This window comes from Saccostrea cucullata, unplaced genomic scaffold (genome assembly GCF_032062105.1).
Source record: "Saccostrea cucullata isolate Sc308-1 unplaced genomic scaffold, CSIRO_AGI_Scuc_v1 ctg1290, whole genome shotgun sequence".
In the NCBI taxonomy this organism is placed as follows: Eukaryota; Metazoa; Mollusca; class Bivalvia; order Ostreida; family Ostreidae; genus Saccostrea; species Saccostrea cuccullata.
The window spans coordinates 46233-69247 of NW_026921645.1; the positions used below are offsets into that span (position 1 = coordinate 46233).

General features: G+C 34.6%; 4 protein-coding genes across 5 annotated transcripts; 1 reads left to right on the forward strand and 3 right to left on the reverse strand.

The window, feature by feature from the left end:
- Positions 1-127: 127 nt before the first annotated feature.
- LOC134260480 (uncharacterized) lies at positions 128-3797 on the reverse strand. Its single transcript, XM_062743025.1, has 9 exons — positions 3301-3797; positions 2919-3086; positions 2557-2768; positions 2269-2439; positions 2056-2174; positions 1903-1957; positions 1586-1810; positions 574-703; positions 128-345 (listed from the first exon to the last, which is right to left on the reverse strand). Exons 1-9 carry the CDS (start codon positions 3516-3518, stop codon positions 243-245), a joined length of 1401 nt encoding a protein of 466 aa, XP_062599009.1. The 5' UTR covers positions 3519-3797; the 3' UTR covers positions 128-242.
- A 1497-nt stretch (positions 3798-5294) lies between these two features.
- Positions 5295-11350, reverse strand: LOC134260481 (uncharacterized). Its single transcript, XM_062743026.1, has 9 exons — positions 11010-11350; positions 8733-8900; positions 8270-8508; positions 7958-8128; positions 6633-6748; positions 6460-6514; positions 6143-6373; positions 5888-6017; positions 5295-5709 (listed from the first exon to the last, which is right to left on the reverse strand). The coding sequence occupies exons 1-9, from the start codon at positions 11219-11221 to the stop codon at positions 5604-5606; spliced, it is 1428 nt and encodes a 475-aa protein (XP_062599010.1). The 5' UTR covers positions 11222-11350; the 3' UTR covers positions 5295-5603.
- An 817-nt stretch (positions 11351-12167) lies between these two features.
- On the forward strand, positions 12168-15686 carry LOC134260482 (uncharacterized). Of its 2 annotated transcripts, none has more exons than XM_062743027.1 (2): positions 12168-12826; positions 13204-15686. In XM_062743027.1, the coding sequence occupies exon 2, from the start codon at positions 13211-13213 to the stop codon at positions 15050-15052; it is 1842 nt and encodes a 613-aa protein (XP_062599011.1). In that variant the 5' UTR covers positions 12168-12826; positions 13204-13210; the 3' UTR covers positions 15053-15686. The 2 variants fall into 2 exon arrangements, with proteins under 2 accessions (XP_062599011.1, XP_062599012.1); XM_062743028.1 differs by having other exon boundaries at positions 12168-12311.
- A 4157-nt stretch (positions 15687-19843) lies between these two features.
- Positions 19844-22655, reverse strand: LOC134260483 (vesicle-associated membrane protein 4-like). The gene is made up of 7 exons (XM_062743030.1): positions 22462-22655; positions 22228-22274; positions 21201-21251; positions 20654-20754; positions 20499-20578; positions 20251-20302; positions 19844-20008 (listed from the first exon to the last, which is right to left on the reverse strand). Exons 1-7 carry the CDS (start codon positions 22525-22527, stop codon positions 19977-19979), a joined length of 429 nt encoding a protein of 142 aa, XP_062599014.1. The 5' UTR covers positions 22528-22655; the 3' UTR covers positions 19844-19976.
- Between the last annotated feature and the right edge of the window lie 360 nt (positions 22656-23015).

Consider the following 23015-nt stretch of genomic DNA (forward strand, 5'->3'; position numbering starts at 1 on the left):
ATTTGACGTGTCTAAACTTTTTATGTTACTTCTTAAAGTTCCTCTGAAACATTTTGTTGATTTTTATTAAGGCAACAATAACATATGAATGTAAATATGTTTTAACATTGAAAAAGTAGAACTAGAAAAGTAAGTAATATCACAGTCTTAATATTGATATATGCGTTTGATCAATAAGTGACCGGTCCTATGTGTTCTGATTTTGATACAGTTTCACGCAGTATGTTGTACAGGAAGTCCGATCACAATATAGAACAGGAGGATGATCCTGAGGAAGGTGTCCATGGATATACAGGAGGGAGGAGGGCGGGGTCAGGTTCCTGGAAGGGCTGAGAGAAATACACCCTGCAACATAAAGAAATGCATGTACTGATAGCCTTAACATCGACTTAAAAATGCGTGGCGATGGTGGTCAATTTAAATGATCAGGTATGTATTATCTCTTCTTTAATACTGTTTTAGAATGTAAAGTTTATAGTATAGTGTATTGTACGTATATACTGCAAAAGAATTAACAGTCTATTATTTGTAAGTTTTAATGAACATTAAAAATGATTTTTATAATTTTCAGACCTGATTGCAGTGACGAAGTGTTTCCCGACCCCCGCGGGACTGATCACGTTAGATTTGCTGTTATCCACACCGAGTGGAGAATGTTGTTTGAAGAGGTAGGATACGGTATCAACAGTGTAGACAGGTACTCCTAGAAAAGTAAGTCAATGTTACTCACTGATAACATTGTCCAGTGCACAAATGTGATTTTGTTGTGTTTGACTTGTAACAACAACATATTGGAGAAATGTCTCTCAAATATCGAGATTTAAAGCTACAAAGAACATTTAGAGCAAAATTTGACTAGGAATAGGAACATCCACAACAAATTAAAGAATATGATTTTTAGGCAAGGATATTCACAATTTTGTAAGAGGTACTCTTGCCCATCGATCATTAGCATGAATTTACTTGTCTGCAAAATACCCATGGTAAGAAGAAGAGGATTTTTAAAGAATGAAGGCATTTTCAGTGAATGATCAACAGAACTCCATCTTATCACTGGAATCCCTGATCAAGAAACCGTGATTTTCACAATGTGGAAGGAGATATACTTTATCATCATAATTTTGTTTGTTACATTTTACCTACATCTAACACCAGAGCCCTTGTATCTGGGTCTCTGATTTTTATAATTTTTTAGGAACCTTCGCTCATCAGAACAATGTGTTTACGTTGTCTGTTCAATTCTAAAGAGCAAAGATCTTTTTAAAGAATCTGCAAATTTTCACTTTATGGTCCAAAGGGCTCAACCCTAATCAGAACCATGGCTCAGGGGCAAAAAATTTCGCTATTTTGAAAGAGGCTCAATTAAATTATGCACTAACTTTGGTTGCTGAATATAAAGGGGGGAAAAGAATATCGACATACAACGACGAATCGAAGAAATCAGATAGCAAGAGGTCAACGAAATTGTGTGCCCTTATATATAATATCCTCGGTTACCAGTGACAAATCGTGTCTTTAACTAGACACCTGTTTGAAGACCAGGCGTGGGTATCCGACGTCGTATGCCCTGATAAACTAAATATACCTGTTGCTCTCAGCCAAGCTTCGATCCGGTACATTGTTTGTTGCATATTTTCAAATGACTTCGGTCCAGTACGAACGGGAAGGAAGAGTTTGGTGGAAAGGCCTGGCGGAAAGGAATTGGTTGAACTTCCGTTTACTTTGAAAATGCGAATTATCTGTAACTGTTTTCCTTCTGCAGTACCGAAGACAAAGTCATCGGTATCGTTCGATAGAACATCAACCTCACCTGAAAGGAAAAAAAAATCATACATTGTTCTGTTACAGCACTTTGAAAAACAGTTGGTGAAATCAAGAAAAGAAGATAGAATTGTACGATACCCATTACTTCCCGGTATTTCGATATATGAGTTTGTATATTGACAATCCGTCCTTCCTAAGAAAAAAAATCAGTATGAATACATATTTTTCATCAAAAAGTGCAAGCAGAAAAATCACTTTCGAATCAAGTGTTTGAAATAAAAAGGAACGTACTTTTAGTTCTGAGGGTGGATTTTTAGATAGACGTTCCAGTGTTTCATCGTACGTCTCAAACCTGGCAGGTGTCCCCATTCCAGGTTTATGGGTTACTTTAGGTATAACATCTATCAATTCTGCGGAATATACAAGCAAAAAGAAGGGACAATATTTTAAGGCCATAATGGTCCCATATGCTAGGGTGCTGTTTTTAATATTCTGTACAATTACCAAAGGTTTCCTGTGCTGAAGTTCCAATGATGTAGAATATCCGGAGAATCTGCGTGTAACGCCGTGATTTCCCGCCATTTTCATGAAACACTGTATTGTCAGGATCCACGTCTAACTTCTCATATCCCTCCGCAGCCTTTATCACGGCACACTCCACAGTCAAAATAGTTCCTTCAATAGCATGAAGAACTACTTCACACAATTTTAAGACGATTGACAGTGCTCTGTATATCTCAACATTATTTTTATTTGTCTTAATATGTCCTATTTCATATTATTCTGACCTACCTCCAATGGGTTTACTCTTGAGTTCTTTGTTTAGCTTGTCTACAGTAGTTCTCAGTCCTTCGTATGATGCTATGGTTTGAACTAAAGCCGGACCGTGAAATCTGCGGCGTCCATAGAAAGCGAAGGGTATGGATACCTTGTCTGGAACTCTGCTGTAAAGCCCCAACTGTTGAGGAGGCGAGGAACTTTTGTCGCGGGCATACAACCACAGTCTAGTAATGATAGATTAATATAGATTAATATGGACAAAATGACTGGATCACAATTATTTGCTCCAGTATACAAGTTTATTTTTCAAAATCTTTGAATTTTTACGACTCTTTAGTTCTTTAGTTCTTTGATTGAATTTTAAAGAGATTTACCTGATTCCATTGATGTAAACGTTAAACCCATACGTGGCCTCGTGAAATAACATGCTTTCCATTATAACTTCCCCGCTTGGCTCTACCTTTCGCTCTACCGTCTCACATTTCCACACGCCGTACATTGGATTCTCTCGTAGCCAGTGGTTGGATGCCTGTATCAAAGTACTGTAAAAGTAAAACAAAAAGTGATTTGATGCCTGGATCAATGTACTATCAAAGTGAAACAAACAGTGAAAATCAGGAACCTACAGAGCAATTGCAGCTGGGTTGGGGTTTAGGATACACTCGACCATACAGTAAAATCCTTGACAACGTCCAGAAAATTATCTGATTATAAATTGGTGCATTTAAACTTAAAAATGCTATAATTAACCCTTACCTGAACTTGTCGTATTCCGGTGGAACTCGTCCTTTCATATTTCCCGGGTGAAGACATCGAGGCATTATGTCAATGTAAGCCAAGGGCGGCAACTCCTCCTTAGATACGTCAGTCTTCGCTGAGGTTTGGGCCTGGTGCCCCATAATGTCCTCATAGGAGGGCGGAGGGAGCGAGTTGATAACATCTTCTGTGGTTATTACTGGTGGGGGCGAATCCATACTCACACTGAACAAGCTCGATACGGGTTTCTTTGATAAGATAGAGATGTCGAATACACAGTTTGAGTTCTTTGACAGTCTTTTTACAGCAACCAGACCATTTCATAAATGTTCATTCCTAATCATGCCTTTACATAACTGGAATATTTCATTTGGTCATTTTCTTCCACATGTTTCCAGAACACTGTATGAATGGCAGCAGTATTGCAAAACTGACCAAAATAAGACATTTAAATCAATAAACACTGTTCCTGTATGGTTTCATTGACCTTCGATAATCGGGGGAGTTTTCAAAGGCATTTAAACGTGTAAAAGGTGTATCCACAAGTATACTTTTGTTTTGACAATACTTGAGGAATAACGGTTTAAATTTTATAACAAACGCTTGAAAAACAGGTAGGACATACGTTGATGGGGATGTTTCTCCGTCCACCTGTCTGTTCGTCCGTCAGTCCTTTACGCTTTGGAGTACCCATTTCTTATTCGCAACTCCTCCTTTTCTACTGATTGAAATTAAATTAGTTTCACAGAATCTTTGTTACAGGGTGTCATTGCGCACTTTTTATTTTTTTTTTATCGAACACATATTTAGGGTTTCTCATAGCACAACATGGACATTACTATTGAGGGATACCCATCTTTTATTCGCATTTCCTCCTATACCACTGAATAAAATTTAATGAAACTTTCTCAGAATCTTTATTACATAACTGGTGCCAATGTGACCTCCTGTATTACTTCTTGATCTGACATCTATTTCAGGTCTCTCATAGCAAAACATGGACTTTGCCAATTATGATAATTTTTTAGCTCAATATTCACTGTACCCCTAGATGGTTTTATGATGTGATCATGATCAAGCATTTGCCTTGCGTGATAATTTGAATATTTGCCTGAGTTGATTATGCATAAAATAATTATGCAAGCTTTTTGCTTGATCATCATCACAAAATCAGAAAATCTGATAGCTATTTCTTATATCTACATGTTTTCAATTCCATTGATATACCTGCTCCAATCCAACCCTTCTTTTTTCTGTCTCTTTCGCCTTGCACGTGGTATTTTAAGACCACGCCTATCGATGAACCAGTAGCGTTATGTAGAAATCACGTATTATGACTACTTGTGGATTTATCTAGGATCTTTTTAATGTAAATATTTGAACATACCAAAGTGAATCTAACTAATGTTCCAATACTTGAAATAAACAGGAAATTTTCATCAATATAACAAATGACTTTTTTTCTGGGGTACATGATTGGTAAATTCAAAACAGTTTAATTTTAACTCTCTGGAACGTGCATTTTTACAATTTTCTTTGATCACAAAATCCTTGTGTGAATGTGTGCATGATGTTAATTTTACCTTGCTTGTGGCAAAAATTTATGTACAATCATTGTTTCCTTCACAAATTTCATTTTCTCAATAATTTTCATCTTTGTTTGCTCAGAAAAAAGAGGTATCTTTATGCACATACCTTTACATACGTTTTACATGCATGATATGTTTTAGATCTTATTACCTATGGATGGCTCACATTTGTAAATGTTTCAGCAATGTACGTACTGGTTATAAGTACATCGCGTTTGGTCATTATATTTGAATACGTTCAAGGCAGACAATGAAGTTTTATCTCTTGTAATTTTAAAAAAATTATCATGTAAAGAAATTATTTTATTATGCATGACCAAAATGAATCTCTTTCTCTCTCTCTCTCTCTCTCTCTCTCTCTGATAAATATAAATACAAACAAAAAATAATACATTTGCAATGACAAAGAGGTATATTCATTCAATATATTTTTGTCAGATAAACCTTTGACAAATTTACATTGCATGAATTTCTAAAACATAAATCATTTAAGACTTAGAATGCGGAGAATGTATAATAAAATAGTAAGTGATCGTGGTCAGAGTTTTCAGTTAATGCTTTTGAATCTAATTTAAAAAAATAAATATTATTGTCGAAGAAAGTTCCATAATCAAAACTGGATAGCATCTGCAAATCTCTCTCATAAGATGTACATGTAAATAAAAGTACAGATAATACAATTGATAGACAAGTTGACGTCACATGAGCCGCGCTTTACTGGATAGTACAGGTAGAGGATGGTTTCATGGAGGGATCCCAGGGGAAAGCGGGAGGGAGATAAGACGGGTGGGGCTCCTGGTACGGATAGAGAAAGTAAACCCTGCAAAAATGTGAAAGTATCGTAAATACAATTGTACATGCTAATCTGAGTCTATAATTTTAAGGGTTATCTGATATCTTTATGTGTATTTTATTTAGAGTAATTTATAGTTTGTATATATAAAGTTGTAGCTATAAATGTAAATCTTTTTCCCCTTTAATTTGTATTTTTCGTTTACCTGACCGCTGTGACGTAGTACTTCCCAACTCCTTTAAAGGACGTGTAGTACGTCCTGGTAGCATCCACAGCTGACTTCAGGGATTCTCGATAAAGAAACTTGACGGTTTCCACTTTATACGAAGGGATACCTGTTTTCGACAACAGTTTAATAGAGACGTCTTACGTAAGTTCATATATGTATTACTTTTAGCTTTTTCGATTTTATTTGAATTTAAGACTTATATAAGTAAATATATGGATACTTTGAGATTACCTGTGACTTTTAGCCAGGCTTCAATACGGAACATTGTCTGTGACATTGTCTCAAATGACCTCTCTCCTGTCCTGACGGGGAGGAATAGCCGTGACGTAATGAAGCTGATTTGTGGTGGGGGTGCGGCACTAGGCGCCATCACGTAAAATACCCGGAGTGTCTGGAGAAATGACCTTTCCGACATTCCGTCGTCGAAGTCGTCCGTCAGATCCGAGAGAATGTCAAGTTGTCCTGTAATACGGTAGAAAGTTCGAATCTATTGAGTTACACAAATCACTGAGAGTAGATATCCGATTGACTATAGGATATGAGCTTACCTAGCTTGTCTGTGTAACGGACTTCATGTGTCTGAATGTTGACCAACTTTATACCCTGAGAGAGTTTATCCAAAAGTTATCTTCAATAATTTTTAGTATACATTTAAATTATTAAATAGGACACATGTCTATAAATTTATGTATCATATTTTAAAAGAAGATGTTTTACTTACAGTTTGATGCGGCAACCATTTGTTGAATTTTGTCATGTTTTCTTCGAAATTCTGAAACTGTGCGTGAGTAGCAATATCCGGTGGTTTTGTAATGCTGGGAATAAATTCTTTCATCCCTGGTACAAAAAGGTTAAAAACACAATGGATAAACAAAGAATGTACGAATGCACACTACATGTACGAGGGGTTATCAAAAAGTTCGTGGACTGAGGCTATAAAATTAGTACTATGTAGTCTGTGCTTTCAAAATTTATATGGAACATAAAACAACAAAAAATAAAGAAAAGTTGAAAATTTTAGCCTGATACGTTCATTATTTTCCAAATTATTATGAAATGAAAACGACAATATATGATCACTCGGCGCTGTCGTCGTTTACTTTCATGACGTCTGATAGCGTCATTGTTTTTTCATTGTCCGCTTCTTTTACCTCATACACTTTCTTGATGAGAAACCCGGGAGCTAAGAAAGGACTTAAACCCGACTTGTTTATATGACTTTACAATGCCATGAACAGTGGCCTTCAATGAATATAATATTCCAAATGGATTGATACATTGGGAGAGATCCGCGCTTGATTGTGCCGGCATATTTTGCTTTTGGGAGTTCAATATCTACAACGCATGATCAGCGACATTTTTTGACGTGATTAATTTTTCACAACTTGACTGCACATCGACATTAACTGTGTATCCCTTTTCTCTCTGAATCTATTTTGACATTAAAAGACAAGTACTCTGGATGCATTTTATTTCTCTGTAGCCAGTTTCAACATATTTATGTCTAGGTCAGGGGCACAACTTGATAGAATGTAGGAAACGGAAACCCCTCCCCCCTTTTGACGTCATTTTCAAGGCCTCATTTATTTGGACATTCCGTGTAAAATTTGCGATATAATTTCATAAAACTTCCAGAATGAAGTGAAAGTTTCGTATTTTATGGAACAATTGTGTCCAGACACATACCTGTTTTATAACGGGATTTTTGGATGTCAAATGACCGTATCAAAAGAGTTTTTCTTAGTTACACGTAGGTCGCAAAAACGTCGTGTTCGAGGTTGCGCCGCCTGGACATACCATTGCTTACAAAAACATCACTCATTGATTGAAAAATAAAATTTATGATTTATGGTTTATTCTTTAGATAGAAAAGATGATGATAACTAGATATTGTAAAATTCGTTGATATGCCTAAAGCGGTTTTAATTTTATGACGCTAGTCCACGAACTTTTTGATAACCCCTCGTATATATTTATACAACGTGTCCCCTACATTTTTTCTAAATTATTGGAATAAGAAATTTCAAGTAAAGAACTACGATTAACCTATTGTTTCATTGGCAGGTTCTCCTATGACGTAGAAGACACGTATGATCTGCGTGTACCGCTTCATTTTCCCGCCATTCTCATGACAGACAGTGTTATCAGGATCAATGACAGCTTTTTCCAGTCCCTCAGACATCTTAAGTGTGGCACTTTCAACATTCAGTATAGAACCTGGGTAAGCATTGAAATACTAGTAATATCAGTTTTCAGCATTCTGAAAACTGATATGCTTAACAATTGTTAAATGTTAATAGCTATGGAATAATACTTTTTCTATATAAGGTATCTTTTAGAATTTTGTAGTATTCAAACCTTGCAGTGTTTGTTTCTTTAAATCTTCATTTAAGCTTTGTAGGGTTTCATCAAATCCCTGATATGTGGTCATTGAATAGCCATACATTTGTAGAAATAATGGATGCCCGATGGCAAACCCAGCAAATGGGTGATACAGCTGGCCAGCTGTGAGGTTCACCTCTGTGGTTTTGGGGACTTTGTTTAAAAGTCCTAGTTGTTGTGGTGGTGTGGAGGGGTCTTTAACGTATAACCATAACCTAAAACAGTCAATAAAAGGACTGTATGAGGACACTGTTGAGAGAGTATAAAGGTGACTGCAGGATCAGTTTATCATTTCAATAAAGAATGGATTTTAATTTTTTCCATTTCTTAAAGAATATTATGGTTAACCCTCTGATGAGAACCTTGTCATATTATGGCGTTCCCTTCCTTAGTTCTCTCACGAGTATGTATAGGAGAAATACAATATGGTGTTCCCTACCTTAGCCCTCTGATGAGAACGTTGAAGCCATAGGTTGACTCGTGGCTTAACATCTTATCCATAATTATCTCCCCGCTCGACTCCACCTTTCGTTCTACCGTCTCACATTTCCACACACCGTAATTTGGGTTTGCTCGGAGCCAGTAATTAGCTGCTCCTATCAGGGTACTGCAAGCATAAGATAATTAATAGCCATTCTCTGTAACCACTTAAACTTCGTTGCCACGCATGGTCACCGATTTTGATGAAACTTCACCCATGCTTAGTACTTAACACCAGAAACAGATATCAAAATTTCGTTGCTATGTGTCTCGGTTGCTATGGCAACAACCGGAAAATTTTGAAAAATCGAGATTTTCAGCCACTTTAAATCTTGACTGTGGCTTAAAAAAAACTAGAAAAAGCAAACAAACCATTCTCACAAAAACATGACACCTTGATGTCACTCATACTGTAAAGAAACTGTTTAGATTATATCTCTAAGTAATTGGTAACAAAGGGTACTTTTGGAATACATTTAAAATGCTGAAATATTCTGAAAAACACTCTGTATTCACCAATGGTAGGTGTTACATGCTCAAACTCAATCAACGACTTAAGAAGAACAATGAAAATGTTTGACCTTAAGTATATAAGTATAAGCAATATCATTCTATAAATAACTTTTATGGTTGCCATGGTAACACAGTGTAACCATGCAAAACCAGTAACTAAGATTGGATTAATCCTACTGTCTTGAGGAAAAACATGAAAAATCAAGACTGGCAAATATGCATCCTTAGGACCTTGCAACACCAAAACCATAAGAAAAATTGAGTATAATTGCTACTTTGCAGTCTTACCATGGAAACAAAGTACCAGTGCTTAAAAGTGAATTATTTTTCGCTGCATTAAGAATTAAATTGCCATTTAATCAAGAAACAAATTAAAGGACTCAGCTTGAATAGTACTTATCTGTTAGAACTGAAGTTGAATATCATATATTGATAAAATTTGATAAATAAAACAACACTGTTGCTATGGTTTCCAAGAAGGGAAAATGTTCGATTTTGTGACCTTTATATCAATATTAAACCCTGTGTGCCAACTTCTTGCATCCACTTAGAGATTGGATGATAGTCAAAATTAAAAGTAAAGTTAGCTGTTAATAAATATCAATCATAAAAGTTTTGGGAATCTACATTTAAGGGTACGTATCCACGGAAATAAAATATTTTTCAGGTTTTTAAGCATATATTTTCTGCTTATTTCCATAGCAACGCTCTATTTAAAGAATAGAATCGGAATTTTTTTCAAATGGGAAAACTTGGAGCACACCGACATCTTATTAAATTGATCATTAGTTATGAGGAAATGTGCTTTTTTTAAAAGACAGGATCAGATTTAATTATACAGAGTGTTACTTTGAAGGCTCTCTGGGTATAAAAACCTTGGCAACCATTGCCAACCAAAATGAAATATCATATTATGTTCTTGGTATATGTTTCAAGGCTCTTTTTTCTATTATTTGGTAACATTTCATCCTATAATTGCTTTTTATTTTTACGTGTATGACTTTATAAAATTCAATGAATATTTTTTTTTTACTTTTGAATACTTTCTTACCATAGTAACGTATGTAATAGTTGATTTACCAAACATGTTTATCATGCATTTGAGACATCTGACCTTCAACTTTTGGAAACAGTCATTGCCCATTGTTTGCTTTGCCGCAAATGTTAACTATGGCGCTCTAAACATGTTAAAAAATGCCATTTTTCGAACTTCAAGACATGTTGCCATGGTAACTATAAAACATAGCAACCAATTTTTGCCTGATTTCAGTTTAGGGTATCAATGTCTTTTATCATAGAGAGTTTGGAGAAATTCTGAGACTATGCGTGCCACAGCTCCTATATAAAATTTCAAATCATTACAGAGAATGGCTCTTAATGTTCAGTGATATTGTAAAGTTTTACACTAACAGTTTAGTGCTGTGTGTTCTACAGTTTTGAAATGTTTCCAAATTATACCCCCCAAAAATGCAAAAAAAAGTTCCTTATAAGGAGGTCCTGAGAACCTGGATTACTGAATTTCTATAAATTCATCTAATATGTCTAAGAAAATGTTATTATAATTTATATGACGGATAGTTAGGAGATATTTTTCCTTGTAACCAAGATTTTTTTATACATGTACATTAATTCTTAATACACGAAATTTTCTGCATACAATTAGAAAATACATAAAGAACACTAAAACACTGTTAAAATGTCACAAGTCTGTTACAAAGTTTACCTGAATCTGTCGTATTCGGGTGGCACCCTTTTCCTCATGTTCCCCGGATGCAGACACCTGGGCATGATGTCTATGTAGGCCAGGGGAGGCAGTTCTTCCCTAGGGACGTCAGCCTTCACGGAGGAGAGAGCCTGGTGTCCCATCACCTCCTCATAAGACGGCGGGGGCATGTGTTTATCCACATAGTCAGGAGTTACAGGGGACTTGGACATGGTGTTTCAGTGGGGAGGCAGTCCTGATCAGGATCTAATCACACAAAATCGTCATTTTGTCGAAGAGTGTTTATAGTCAGTCAAAATGGCAGACAGTCTTGGATCACAGTAAAGTATGTATTTAAATGGGTTATATTTAGTGAGGAACATTCTCTGCGAGACTATTTAAAGCTCCACTGATCAAGTAAACACGAGTAAATCAACAGATCGATACCCGGTTCATTGGATTGCTCTTTAAAATCAAACTCGTGACAGTATGATTGCTTTTGCAATTTTTTAAAACACAATTGCAGGTACATTTTGCCATGACAAGTCTATTTTGAAAGAATTATAGAAAGAGTTATTAGAATATATATCTAACAGCATTTCTTTAACTGGATGAGTAATGAATGAATGATAAATGCATTGGAGAAAGGAATATTAAAACTTATTCTTAAACAAAATAATACTGTAGTAGAATTGCAAATAATTTAAGAGATCATGAAATAAGTAACAAATTCCCAGGTGTCGTAATAATACAGCAACATGGAACAAATTATTTATGAAAATCCAACAAAATATATTGTTGCGATCTTCTTGAAATGAAACATTTCAATGATTTGGCATACCAGTAACTATTATTAAGTTTGATTAAGGTACGTGTAAAACAAGCGGAAATAAACTATTATTAATCAGTTGGATTTGTGAAGAAGCTAATTCTGTCCATTACTGTGTTTGAATCTAATAATAAAGTTAATTGTTTCAGAGTTTCTTGCTAAAATTCGTTTTGATTTATAGGCATGATTATATTTGTGTCGAATTCAGTACTTTTTGCATCGTGGAAGTATTGTTGACCAAAAATATTCTAATTCATTAACTATGCATGTTCTTGTCCATAACTGAATAAATTATGAGGAGGGTTATGGAGTCTATCTTTTGCTTAGTATAAATGTAAGACAGGCATATTAATTAATAAGCGTAGGTATAAATCCATTTCTCAGCATTGAGTGTATGTGCATTAACGGCCAGTGGATGACACACATTTCTCTGACATCCTTTTGAAAAAACCGGCCGCATCACAAGGAGAGACAAAGAGTCACGTGCTAAAAAGGTAAGTTCACTTAGTTCCCCTCCACGGTCTTATCAGGTGTTGATGATTGCATAAAATTGGTTGATTTTTAATGAAAAGCCGTGAACAAACATAAAAAAATATAAGAAAAACTATGATTTCTTATTGTGAAGAATGACTGTAAACCACATCCCTTTCTTTCAATCTCATTAATGATTTGTTCACTTTTTGTGGTTCTGGTAAAAATGACAGCTCTATGGTTTAATGTAAAAGACATTAGACTCTGACATGTCTATTTCTATTGTTCACTGAAGTCCGGCCAAACGATCCTTTCTTTTAAGACAATTGTACACGATTTCACTTCCTTGTGAAATAAAAATACGTTTAATAGATCAACATACACTCTTTAAATGGATGGGATACATCCATCATTTTTACGTTTATTAAACAGGAACATTAATTCGAATAGAGCCTTGATATAATTTATACAAAGAAGTTTATAGTACATCATAAGATAACATAGTTTTCAGACAGATCAATTGGATAGTGCAGCTGTAGTAAGTATGTAGTTTGTAGGAAATAATTTTACGTTTTAACATCGACTGTAGTAATATTTAATGAATGAATATTAATTAATTTTTAGGAAATAATAATTAGATTGAGTTGAAGAATATGAGATTTTGCAATTATGTCATGACAAAAATAGCTGTAAAAATAAATCATACATAAATAATTTTCCAAATTTATAATTAATTTTAAGCGTGATTTCACTTTTCTCCCAATAATAATGTCTTTATTTAGATTATATTTATTATATGATATTTATACATGAATTTCACGGAACTAAGGTCTCATACAAAAAAAATTATAATCGTGGCTATCATAATATTAGAAGCAGCTTTAACTTTTTGAAGTTTTTATATTCTGTTTACAGATTCAGTATGTGCCGCTACAGTACAGCCATGGTGAGATTAACCCTAACTTTGATATATTCCCTGTTGATTTCATTGGAGGTCACCAAGGCGCTTATTCTCCCTGCGTATAACCTCAGATCCGCCTCTAACCACAAAGTTATGGCGCTCTCAGGAGCCACAGATGGAAAAGCAGTGTTAGTGTCACAAGAACAACCACTGTCCCTTAATGTGTGTATCAGGAAGCACTCCATGATACGACTGGACGATGTCAGGTTTTCTAATTATAATTACTCCACCTTCTTCAACGTGACCTTCAATAGTGGAGAATGGATGGGAACATTCTATGTGAGACCCGGTATGGATTGGAACCGATTCAAGAACACGGGAATATTTCCACACAGATACACCCTGGAACCCGGATGGCACGTCATCAAGATTTACGTCATGGATTACTTCGGGTACACGGAAGGCATTGCTGTGGATACTTTACGGTTCAGTGTAGATGACCCATGGATGGACAATGATATTTTATCGTGCAAAACAATATGCACAGAGAAAAATAGGTTCCCCGTACGATCTCCGTCCTCTTCCGAGAACGCATTGCCTTCTGGAATAGAACAGAGATCGTTTCCGACTAAGTGTGCAGAAGTTGATAACATTGACATACCCCTGTACAACGCTCACATTGACAGCTTCACGATTACGGCTTCACTTCCGCAGTATAAATCCTTCTCCAACAGAAGGGAAGAGAACACCACAAACTGCCCTCATCTAAGTTCAGAATTGTGGCGATTCGATAACTTTAACGTCAGTTCCTCATCTGCCGAAATAATCAACAATAAGGGCGCCAGAATGTCATTTTATTCAACGTCTTCAAACGAAGTTTATATCATCATTCGTTTCTTTCTGGAGGGACAAAAGAAAGGGAGTGTGGATGCAAAAATTGGATCGTTATTAACTCTTCAGTTAAAGACCCTTACAGCTCCAACAATGATAAAATTGCGTTATAAAGAAAAATGGGGTAATCTGTCGTTACCGATTACACATAATTTTACACATCAGAATCTGCAATTCACATGGACAATCCCAGACTTTACCTGGACGGAAGACAGTCTTAATTACATCATTTTAACAGCAGAGTCAGAAAATCTTGCTCTCTTGGTAAATAATTTGCGTCTGGAGAAAAGAGCATTCAAGCCCGAGAAGCACGTGACCATCTACAAGAGTGATGACGTACACATTGTAGCTGTTTACGTAGAAATGTGGTGGTTAGCCCCGGACAGAATGACTGTACACCTCACTAACGGACAGACCTACGAAGACGTTGCTTATCTACAGATCTACAGACCGATTCCATGGAACAATGGGTATTCTCAAGTTCTAGTTTTGTACCAGGACGGAAATGCCCGATTCATTCCGGTGACTCCCGAAGGACTTGACTGGATCCCATTTGGTACATCCGTTATTCTTGGACAAACGTACAGTGATTCAATAAGACCTTATACCTCCATAAAACAGCTTAATATAGACCCAGAACGATGGACTATGCGCATCTTTTATAAAGATGGAGGTTCGATGCTAATGAAAATTAACAGTACTTACAGTGAAACTCAAGCTCATGTGTCCGAAGTTTTCTTCACAAGGGACAGGTATACACTTCCGTTTGCCACTGTACGGTCAATGTATGTGTCTGAAGGTAATACTGATGTAGACAGTGTCAAGGTCGACGATAAAGAGACCTACCATATAATGGACCAATGGGGCTACGTTCAAGGAAGGAGCTTCGCATTTTACCGCAGTTGTATATCCAGACACTTAACACTTAGTCCCGACATCCAAATTGATGTGTTTAAAACCAAAATATCGTGAAAGAAAGATTCTTATTATAACTAAGAAATAATAATAGTTTGATGATTTCCTGAGAAAATGCTCAGTGTTGGGCGTTAGTGCTATTTTTTAATTGAGAGCAAGACGCATGGGGTGTTTCATCTGCATACAAGTTGATCAACGGAATAAACATGATAAAGATTGAATTTGAGTGAAGAAAACAATATTTGTTGTACAGCTCTTAATACAACGATCCATCTAAGGAACGGAATCTTCCTATCATTGTACAGAGTCATGCAAATCTTAACATTGTGATGCTATCATCTTAACGCTATGGTCCTATCAATAAAACACTTTCACATCATTATCACCACCGCCTTACAAATCATAACGGAGGCCTAAACATTGTAGTTTTGTCCCACCATGATTTTTTCGAGTCTTAAAAGTGTGATCCTCTGGTTGTACAGATGATGTAACCAATGTGTTCTATAGAAGACATCATACCAATATTACAATCATTGTGGGAACATTAATATATTGAACTCAAAATTGTACACTTCTTAACATGGTGATTCTTTTAATGAAAATATTTCAACACTGGTTATTTGTATTTTTGTACAGTTCTAAACACTGTGTTCATATTATTTGATTTTTTTCTCAATGATCTCTATCACATCATGATCCTATCAAGTAATAAGGTCCCATTGTAACACTTAGATTCTACATATTGTAGGTATGTTATCATTGGGATCCTATATTTTGTACAGATATTAACATTAATATCCTATATTTTGTACAGATGTTAATGCTGGGATTTTATACCCTGGTATATTTACATACATGTTTATTAACATTGGAATCCTATATATTGAACAGTTGTTAACACTGTGATCCCAAACATGTAGATGTTAACACTGGGATAAAATATATGGAGATAACGAACAGTACTCAAGCTGAAAAGTCTATTTAACAAAACAGACAAGGAGCAGAGCAAACACAGACCTCCAAATCATCCGAGGTGGGATCATGTGCCACGGAGGAGTGAGCATGCCCTGCCGACCGGTCATACCCGCCGTGTCATGATCGGGAAATAAAGGAAAATCTGTTGACAAATCGGTGTGTATATAATGGCCTAACAATTAGTTTGAAACACGTCAGTCAGCATTTGACTTAAGGTAGTCCAATCCTCAGGTTTAAAAAATTAACAGTTAAGTAATCAAAAATACTCATAAAAGTATCTCTGAATCCACAATGTTATTTGTAATTTTATCCACAGTATTTCGTCAAAGTTAACGATTAAAGTTAATCATATTATACAGGGAATATTGTCAGATCTCCAATGTTTTTGCAGAAAAAGCGAATTGAAATATCAGCAATGCATTTTCTAATTGCAAATTGATCAATAAATATATTTTAGGTTAGGAACGATAAGTATCCAGGTATTGAGAGTGGTAATCCTACTTATTCTCATACTTCCCTTTCTAAGGAAGAAATTCTTCAAAATTATGTGTCAGTTTTGAATATTTTTAATATTCCACAGAGCCAAAATGAATTTGAACTACCTTATATGTATTGGATTCCGAAACTTCATAAGAATCCTTACAAACAAAGATACATTGCGGGTTCCAGTAAATGTTCAACCAAGCCTCTTTCGTTACTCCTCACTAAGATATTGACAGTAGTGAAGGAAAAACTTCAAGAGTACTGTGCAACTATATATTCAAGAAGTGGTGTGAATCAGACGTGCATACTAAAAAATTTTAAAGAACTTTTGGACAATTTGAAATCACAAAATTTTACCAAAATCAACAGCTGAAAAGTTTACGACTTTCACTTTATACACAACAATTTCCCACAACAAATTAAAATCCAGGCTTTTTGATTTCATTGACAGCTGCTTCTTCAATAAAAATGGAACTCGTAAGTTTACTTACCTGGTCATTTGCAAAATTATTTTGTTAAAACAGATTCTGATTGCACACAAGTACTCTGAAATTGACATCAAAAAGAAACTTAAGTTTCTGATTCATTAACAATATCTTTGTAGTTTTTGGAGACCAGGTCTTCCAACAATCTATTGGAATTCACATGGGTACCAATTGCGCCTCGTTATTAGCAGATCTATTTTTGTATTCATATGAAGCAGAATTTATGCAAAATCTTATGAGTGAAAAGAAGAAAACACATGCTGTGGCCTTCAACTCGACCTTCAGAGGAGAGATTGAGATAAAAGATACCACAGAGTCTGACACATCTGTTTCATACTTGAATATTTTACTTGAAAAAGACGTTAATGGTAACCTAACAACCAAGTTATATGATAAACGTGACGACTTTAACTTTTCTATTGTCAACTTCCCTTACTTATGCAGCATATACCTTCATCACCGCATACGGAGTGTATATATCTCAGTTGATTCGATACGCAAGAGCATGCTCTACGTATGAACAATTTCTAAAACGAGGTAAATTATTGACAAGCAAGTTGAATGAATCAAGAATATCAGCAGTCTCGTTTAAAGTCATCATTTCGTAAGTTCTATGGTCGGTACAATGACTTTATCAGCAAATACAATTTATCATTGAGTCAAATGCTGACTGACGTTTTTCATACCAATAGTTAGTCCATTATTTATACACTGAATTGACGACAGATTTTTCCGTTATTACAATGAGCACACGGCGGGTCCGACCGGTCAGCAGAGGATGCTCACTCCTCCATGGCATCTGATCCCACCTCTGATGTTTCGGAGGTCCGTGTTTGCTCTGCTCCTATTTTGTATTGTTTTATGAACTTTGAGATTGAATACTGTTCGTTATCTCCATATCCTTCTTCTCCATATGCTTCTTATACTTATTTGGTATTTTTTGTCTTCTATTTCCGTCATGTATTTTATAATACCTAGTGTTAAAGACTTTTGCTATCATTGCAGGACACCGCAAATCACTTCTTATTTCATATCATGCTAATAATATTGGTATCTAAGCCTGGATTCAAGAAAATCTTATTTCTCTAAAACTGTATTGATTTTTTTTCATTTTATAGGGTACAAATGTCAACAACCTTTTCTAAGACTTCCAAAAACCTTGGATCTTATAAAGATGAATAAAATGAAAATTGTTGCATGAAAAAATTTCATTTTCAAGCTTCACTTTGATGCATTTCAAATTAAATATTAATTTTTGGAGTTATCCTTTCTGGTTGAGGATCGGATATCCTTAATAATAAATTGTATTTGCTGACAAGGCCATTGTATCGACCATAGAACTTACGAAATGATGACTTCAAACAAGATTGTTGATATTCTTGGTTCATCAACTTGCTTGTTAATAATTTACCTCATTATACAAATTTTTCATACGTAGATCATTCTCTTGCGTATCGAATCAACTGAGAGATAGAAACCCCGTATGCAGGTGATGGAGGAGTAAGGGAAGCTGACATTTGAAGAGTTAAATTCCGTACGTTTATCATAAAGCTTGGTTGTTAATTAAATTAATATTAAAGTCTTTTTCAAGTAAAATATCTAAATATGAAACAGATGTGTCAGACTATATGGTATCTTTTAGTTCCAAGCTCGCCTAAATATATCGTATCCAAAAACAACATAGATATTGTCACTTAGAAACTCAAACATCTTTTTAATATCGATTTTAGAGTTCCTGTGTGAAAAGTCAGAATGTTTTTTAACAAAATAAGCAAAATTAGTAGTGGGATCCGAAAAAATGTACACACTTTGGATCCAAAGCACTGTACAGTTGTTAACACTGGGATCCCACACATTGTACAAATGTTAATGCTGTGATTCTTCATATTGTATAGGTGTTAATGCTGGGATTCTTCATATTGTACAGATGTTAGCAATTGGATCATATTAGTATATATATTGTACACATGTTAACACTTGGGATCCCATACACTGGTGTTGTACAGATGTTAGCAATAGGGTCCTATATATTGTACTCATGTTAACAATGGGAGCCAATATATATTGCAGAGATGTTAATGCTGGGATTCTAGTTATTGTACAGATTTACACACTGAGAACCTATTATTGTGCAGATGCTATCCTTATGGAACTCTATATTATACAGATCTAAACACTGTAATCCTTTCCTTATTATGATCCTATCAGTGTACTTAGTTTTGCTGCTGGTGATATCAATGTACAACTTTTATCAACATTTTATATTAAATCTTGCCATAATTCAAATCCCATAAAGCAATTGGAACTTTTTGCATTTAGAAAAGATTTTAGACATTACCTAATATCTTTTCAATGCATTGGTGAAATAAAGCAAAGAATGACACAAATTTCTATAGATTTTAATACTTATAAATCAAAATTATCATAATCATAACATTATTACAGTTTATAATGCATTTGTAATCTTTATATGATCTTTTTTATGTAACTAATAAAATTATATTTTTATAATACTAACAGAATAAAACCATCAACAAAATACAGGTAAGAGCATCTAAATTATGCATACAAAATAAATCATTATTAAATTTATGCAAAGATTCCATATGTAAATCAGAAAAACAAGTAATCCATTAGATCCTGCAAAAAGAGCTGCAAGCTGCAATATTTCCATACAAAAATATTCTCAGATAAAAACATACAGAATCTTTGTATATAATTGGTACTGGACTAACAAGTTTTACAGTTAAATAATCATCCCAATGAATGATATGTTCTATAAATCATGCTAACAAGATATCCAGCAAGATACTCTGAAAAAATATATACCTATGCTATCACACAGATACTTAGACATTTCAGTTTAAACGCTCCTCAGAGATACTTTTGATGAATTAGACATAGCAACATTCTTATACTGATTTATTAATTCAGCAGAGATCGGTCGACAAGGTAAGTTGCACAAAAGCAGAAAAAGAATGCAACCAGACGTACATCTGAAATCTACGGCAAAACATGAATTCTTTGGCATCTTTCACCTAGTTCTTCTGTGACTTCACAATAATAGGAACTGAAAAATCATTCAATAGAAACAATTCAGAGTATTCATATTAATTACATGAATATTCACCAAAAAACATATTAATAATCAATTAAACTTAAAGACCATCAGGGTAAAATTACTAGCAATCTAAGTAATATTACTGATAAAGATATTCAAGGTAAACCTACTGATGATTAAGGTAAACTTGCTTATATTCAAGAAAAACTGACTGATAACCAATGAATGTACTGATAATTAGGTAAACTTACTGATAATCACAAGGAAGATAATGAGAATTATCACAGCAAGTGCTAACTTCATCTGAAATATGAGTATAAAAAGATGTTTCATTTTTAAAAATATCATGTTGGTGACAAATTTAGGCTTAACTGAGACTCAGGCATTAAGTTCTTCAGAGTTAAGTTGAAAACTGTGAACTTTTAAAAAATGAAAGAAAAAATCTTAATTCTAATTAATTTAACTGCTAAAATCAAAAATGCTATATCAGTTTTCTTACCTTACAATTTTTCCACCACATCTTTTTGTGAAGTCCTCTTGCTCGGCTACGGAACATATCAGCATTACCTGCTAGACTATCTGCAGAATAATAAACCTTTATGTGGTATTCATATTTCAAACAAATTTCAGAACATAAATCCAACTGAAGTTTACCTGATTTGTCATGTAGATCTTCCAGTTTATCTCCCCTCTCCAACACTCTGGACACGTTACTCTGCATGACATCAACAACATCGTTCACTTGGTTCTGCAGTCTATAAATTATCAAAACAAATGGAATTAAACTTTTGAATAGTGTGTATGTGATGAAATTTATTTTTGTTTTGTTTGTTTGTGTGTTTAATATCACATTTGAGAATTTTTCACTCAAATCAAGACATTGATGAAAATTAAAAATAATTCTAAAATAATTCTAATATCATTTATTACTTGTAAAAAGCATTTGATGTTTTGCAATCTTACATTAATAGTGATACCCCTAATCTCAGTGTGTATGTGTTGAAATCTGTGTGTTTAATGTCATATTTGAGAATTTCTTGCTCATATCAAGAAGTTGATGAAAACTGAATATAAAATTAATTTTAAAATTTCTATCAAAAGTTTGCATAAATATTTAGTACCTACATCTGAGGTTTTCAAGTCTTAAAATAATAGTAATTACCCCCCCCCCCCCCCAGTATTAAAGGTAAAGCATTTGTACCTGTCAATCTTTGGGTCACTTTTACTTCCTCCAGGTCTCACGTTTGGTCCTCTGTTTATAGAAATGACAGAAATCAGTCCACAAAAGCATTTAAAAAACTGATTATTTTCTGATTTTAACATTAATGAAAAAGAATTCTGGTGCTAAGTCGGGAACAGCAATTAACATTTCAGAGTGAATGTCAGACACCTCGGCCCATCGACATCTCGGCCCAATGACACCTTGGCTTTGACAAGTCAGCCCATCTTTAAGACACCTCGGCCCAAGCATTTCATTGTAAAATATATTAATAATTTTCAATTTCAGAATTTGCGACTTTTAAAATAAAATATTTGATGAAAAAGTAAACAAAAAGGATCAATTTTTAAATAAAATTATAAAATAAACTTCCCCAGGCATATTAACTATAGTCAAAAAATGAAAAGACATAATTAAGGTGCTTATTGATAAACAAACAATTAGCCGCGGCATATTCTTTCAAGTTGGAGTATCAAGTGCCTGTTATATTGGTGACGGTGAGAATGGTAGTTAATTACGAGCAGGCTCCATTGAATATTTCTTGAACATTTCTTATGAAAACATTCAATGGTTTAAACCAAATTGTACATTAAGAAAATTCTGATTGATTTTTTCAATTAAATTTTCACAAAAGCCTCCCATGTCAAAAAAAAAAAAATACCAGTAGTCCATCCCTTATCACGGACGAATGACCTATCCCACATATTTCAAATTGTCAAAGAAAAAATACAATATATATTTATTAAATCGTTAGAAAGATTTGATTTTTTAGGAGGAAAATTGTGTAATTGTCAGAAAGAATAATTAATTATATGAAAATGTCAATTCAGACACTAGATTAAAATTTTCTATCACAAAATTTCCTTGGGCCGATGTGTCTTTCACATGGTCCGACGTGTCAATAATTCCAGGCCGACCTGTGAGGGCCGAGGTTCAACCATCATAGGCCAAGGTGTCATTGGGCCGAGATGTCTGTCTGCCTTCAGAGTCCCCATTAGGTTTCACTTACGTTAAAAAGAAATCTTCATCATCACTCTGGGCATCAAGCAAGGATGTCTATAATAAAGATATCCTTTTGAGACACACAAACCATATTCAACGAAGACAATAATACAAGTTCTGTTTATGGATTCTTATTCAGGATCAGCATACAGTTGGAATAGATTTATAAAGCTACATGTATTCTGAATAGCTTAATAATCAAGAAAAAAAAACAGCAGAGAATGAGTTGGATTTTGTTTACCTTTTCTTCCCTCCTTGCTTGGCTAAAGTCACTACCCGCTGGGTTTCTGACGAATTTGGGTGGCATTCTAAATTTTAGTTGCTCTTCATGTTAGAAAATACTCCTAAGAAACGATTAAATACGAAAAACAGGCAGTGTATGTTTCCACAAACTCTGTTTACGTCGATGATTAATCACCGGAAGTAGCGAATGCAGTGTTAATCTTAAATTTTGACGCAAAACCAAATGTTTTCCGGAAAACAAGTAAAATATTTCAATATTAAATTTATTATTTTCAGATAGAGGTAATTAGATTTTGACAGATAAAAATGAAACAAATTCAAACATAAGCCAAAAAACCCCACAAAAAACCCAACAAACAAACGGAAGTTTCTAAGAGTGTTATCACTAAACTTCAAAAGACTAATTAAGGTACAGCAGAGGTTATACCTACAACATATAATGTTTTCCGAAGGGATAGGACTGATTCACATATGGTGGAATCATCATTGCTGTCAAGAATAACTTGGTGTACACCAGTAAAGAACATGAGCTCCTCTGTGTTAAACTTCAGG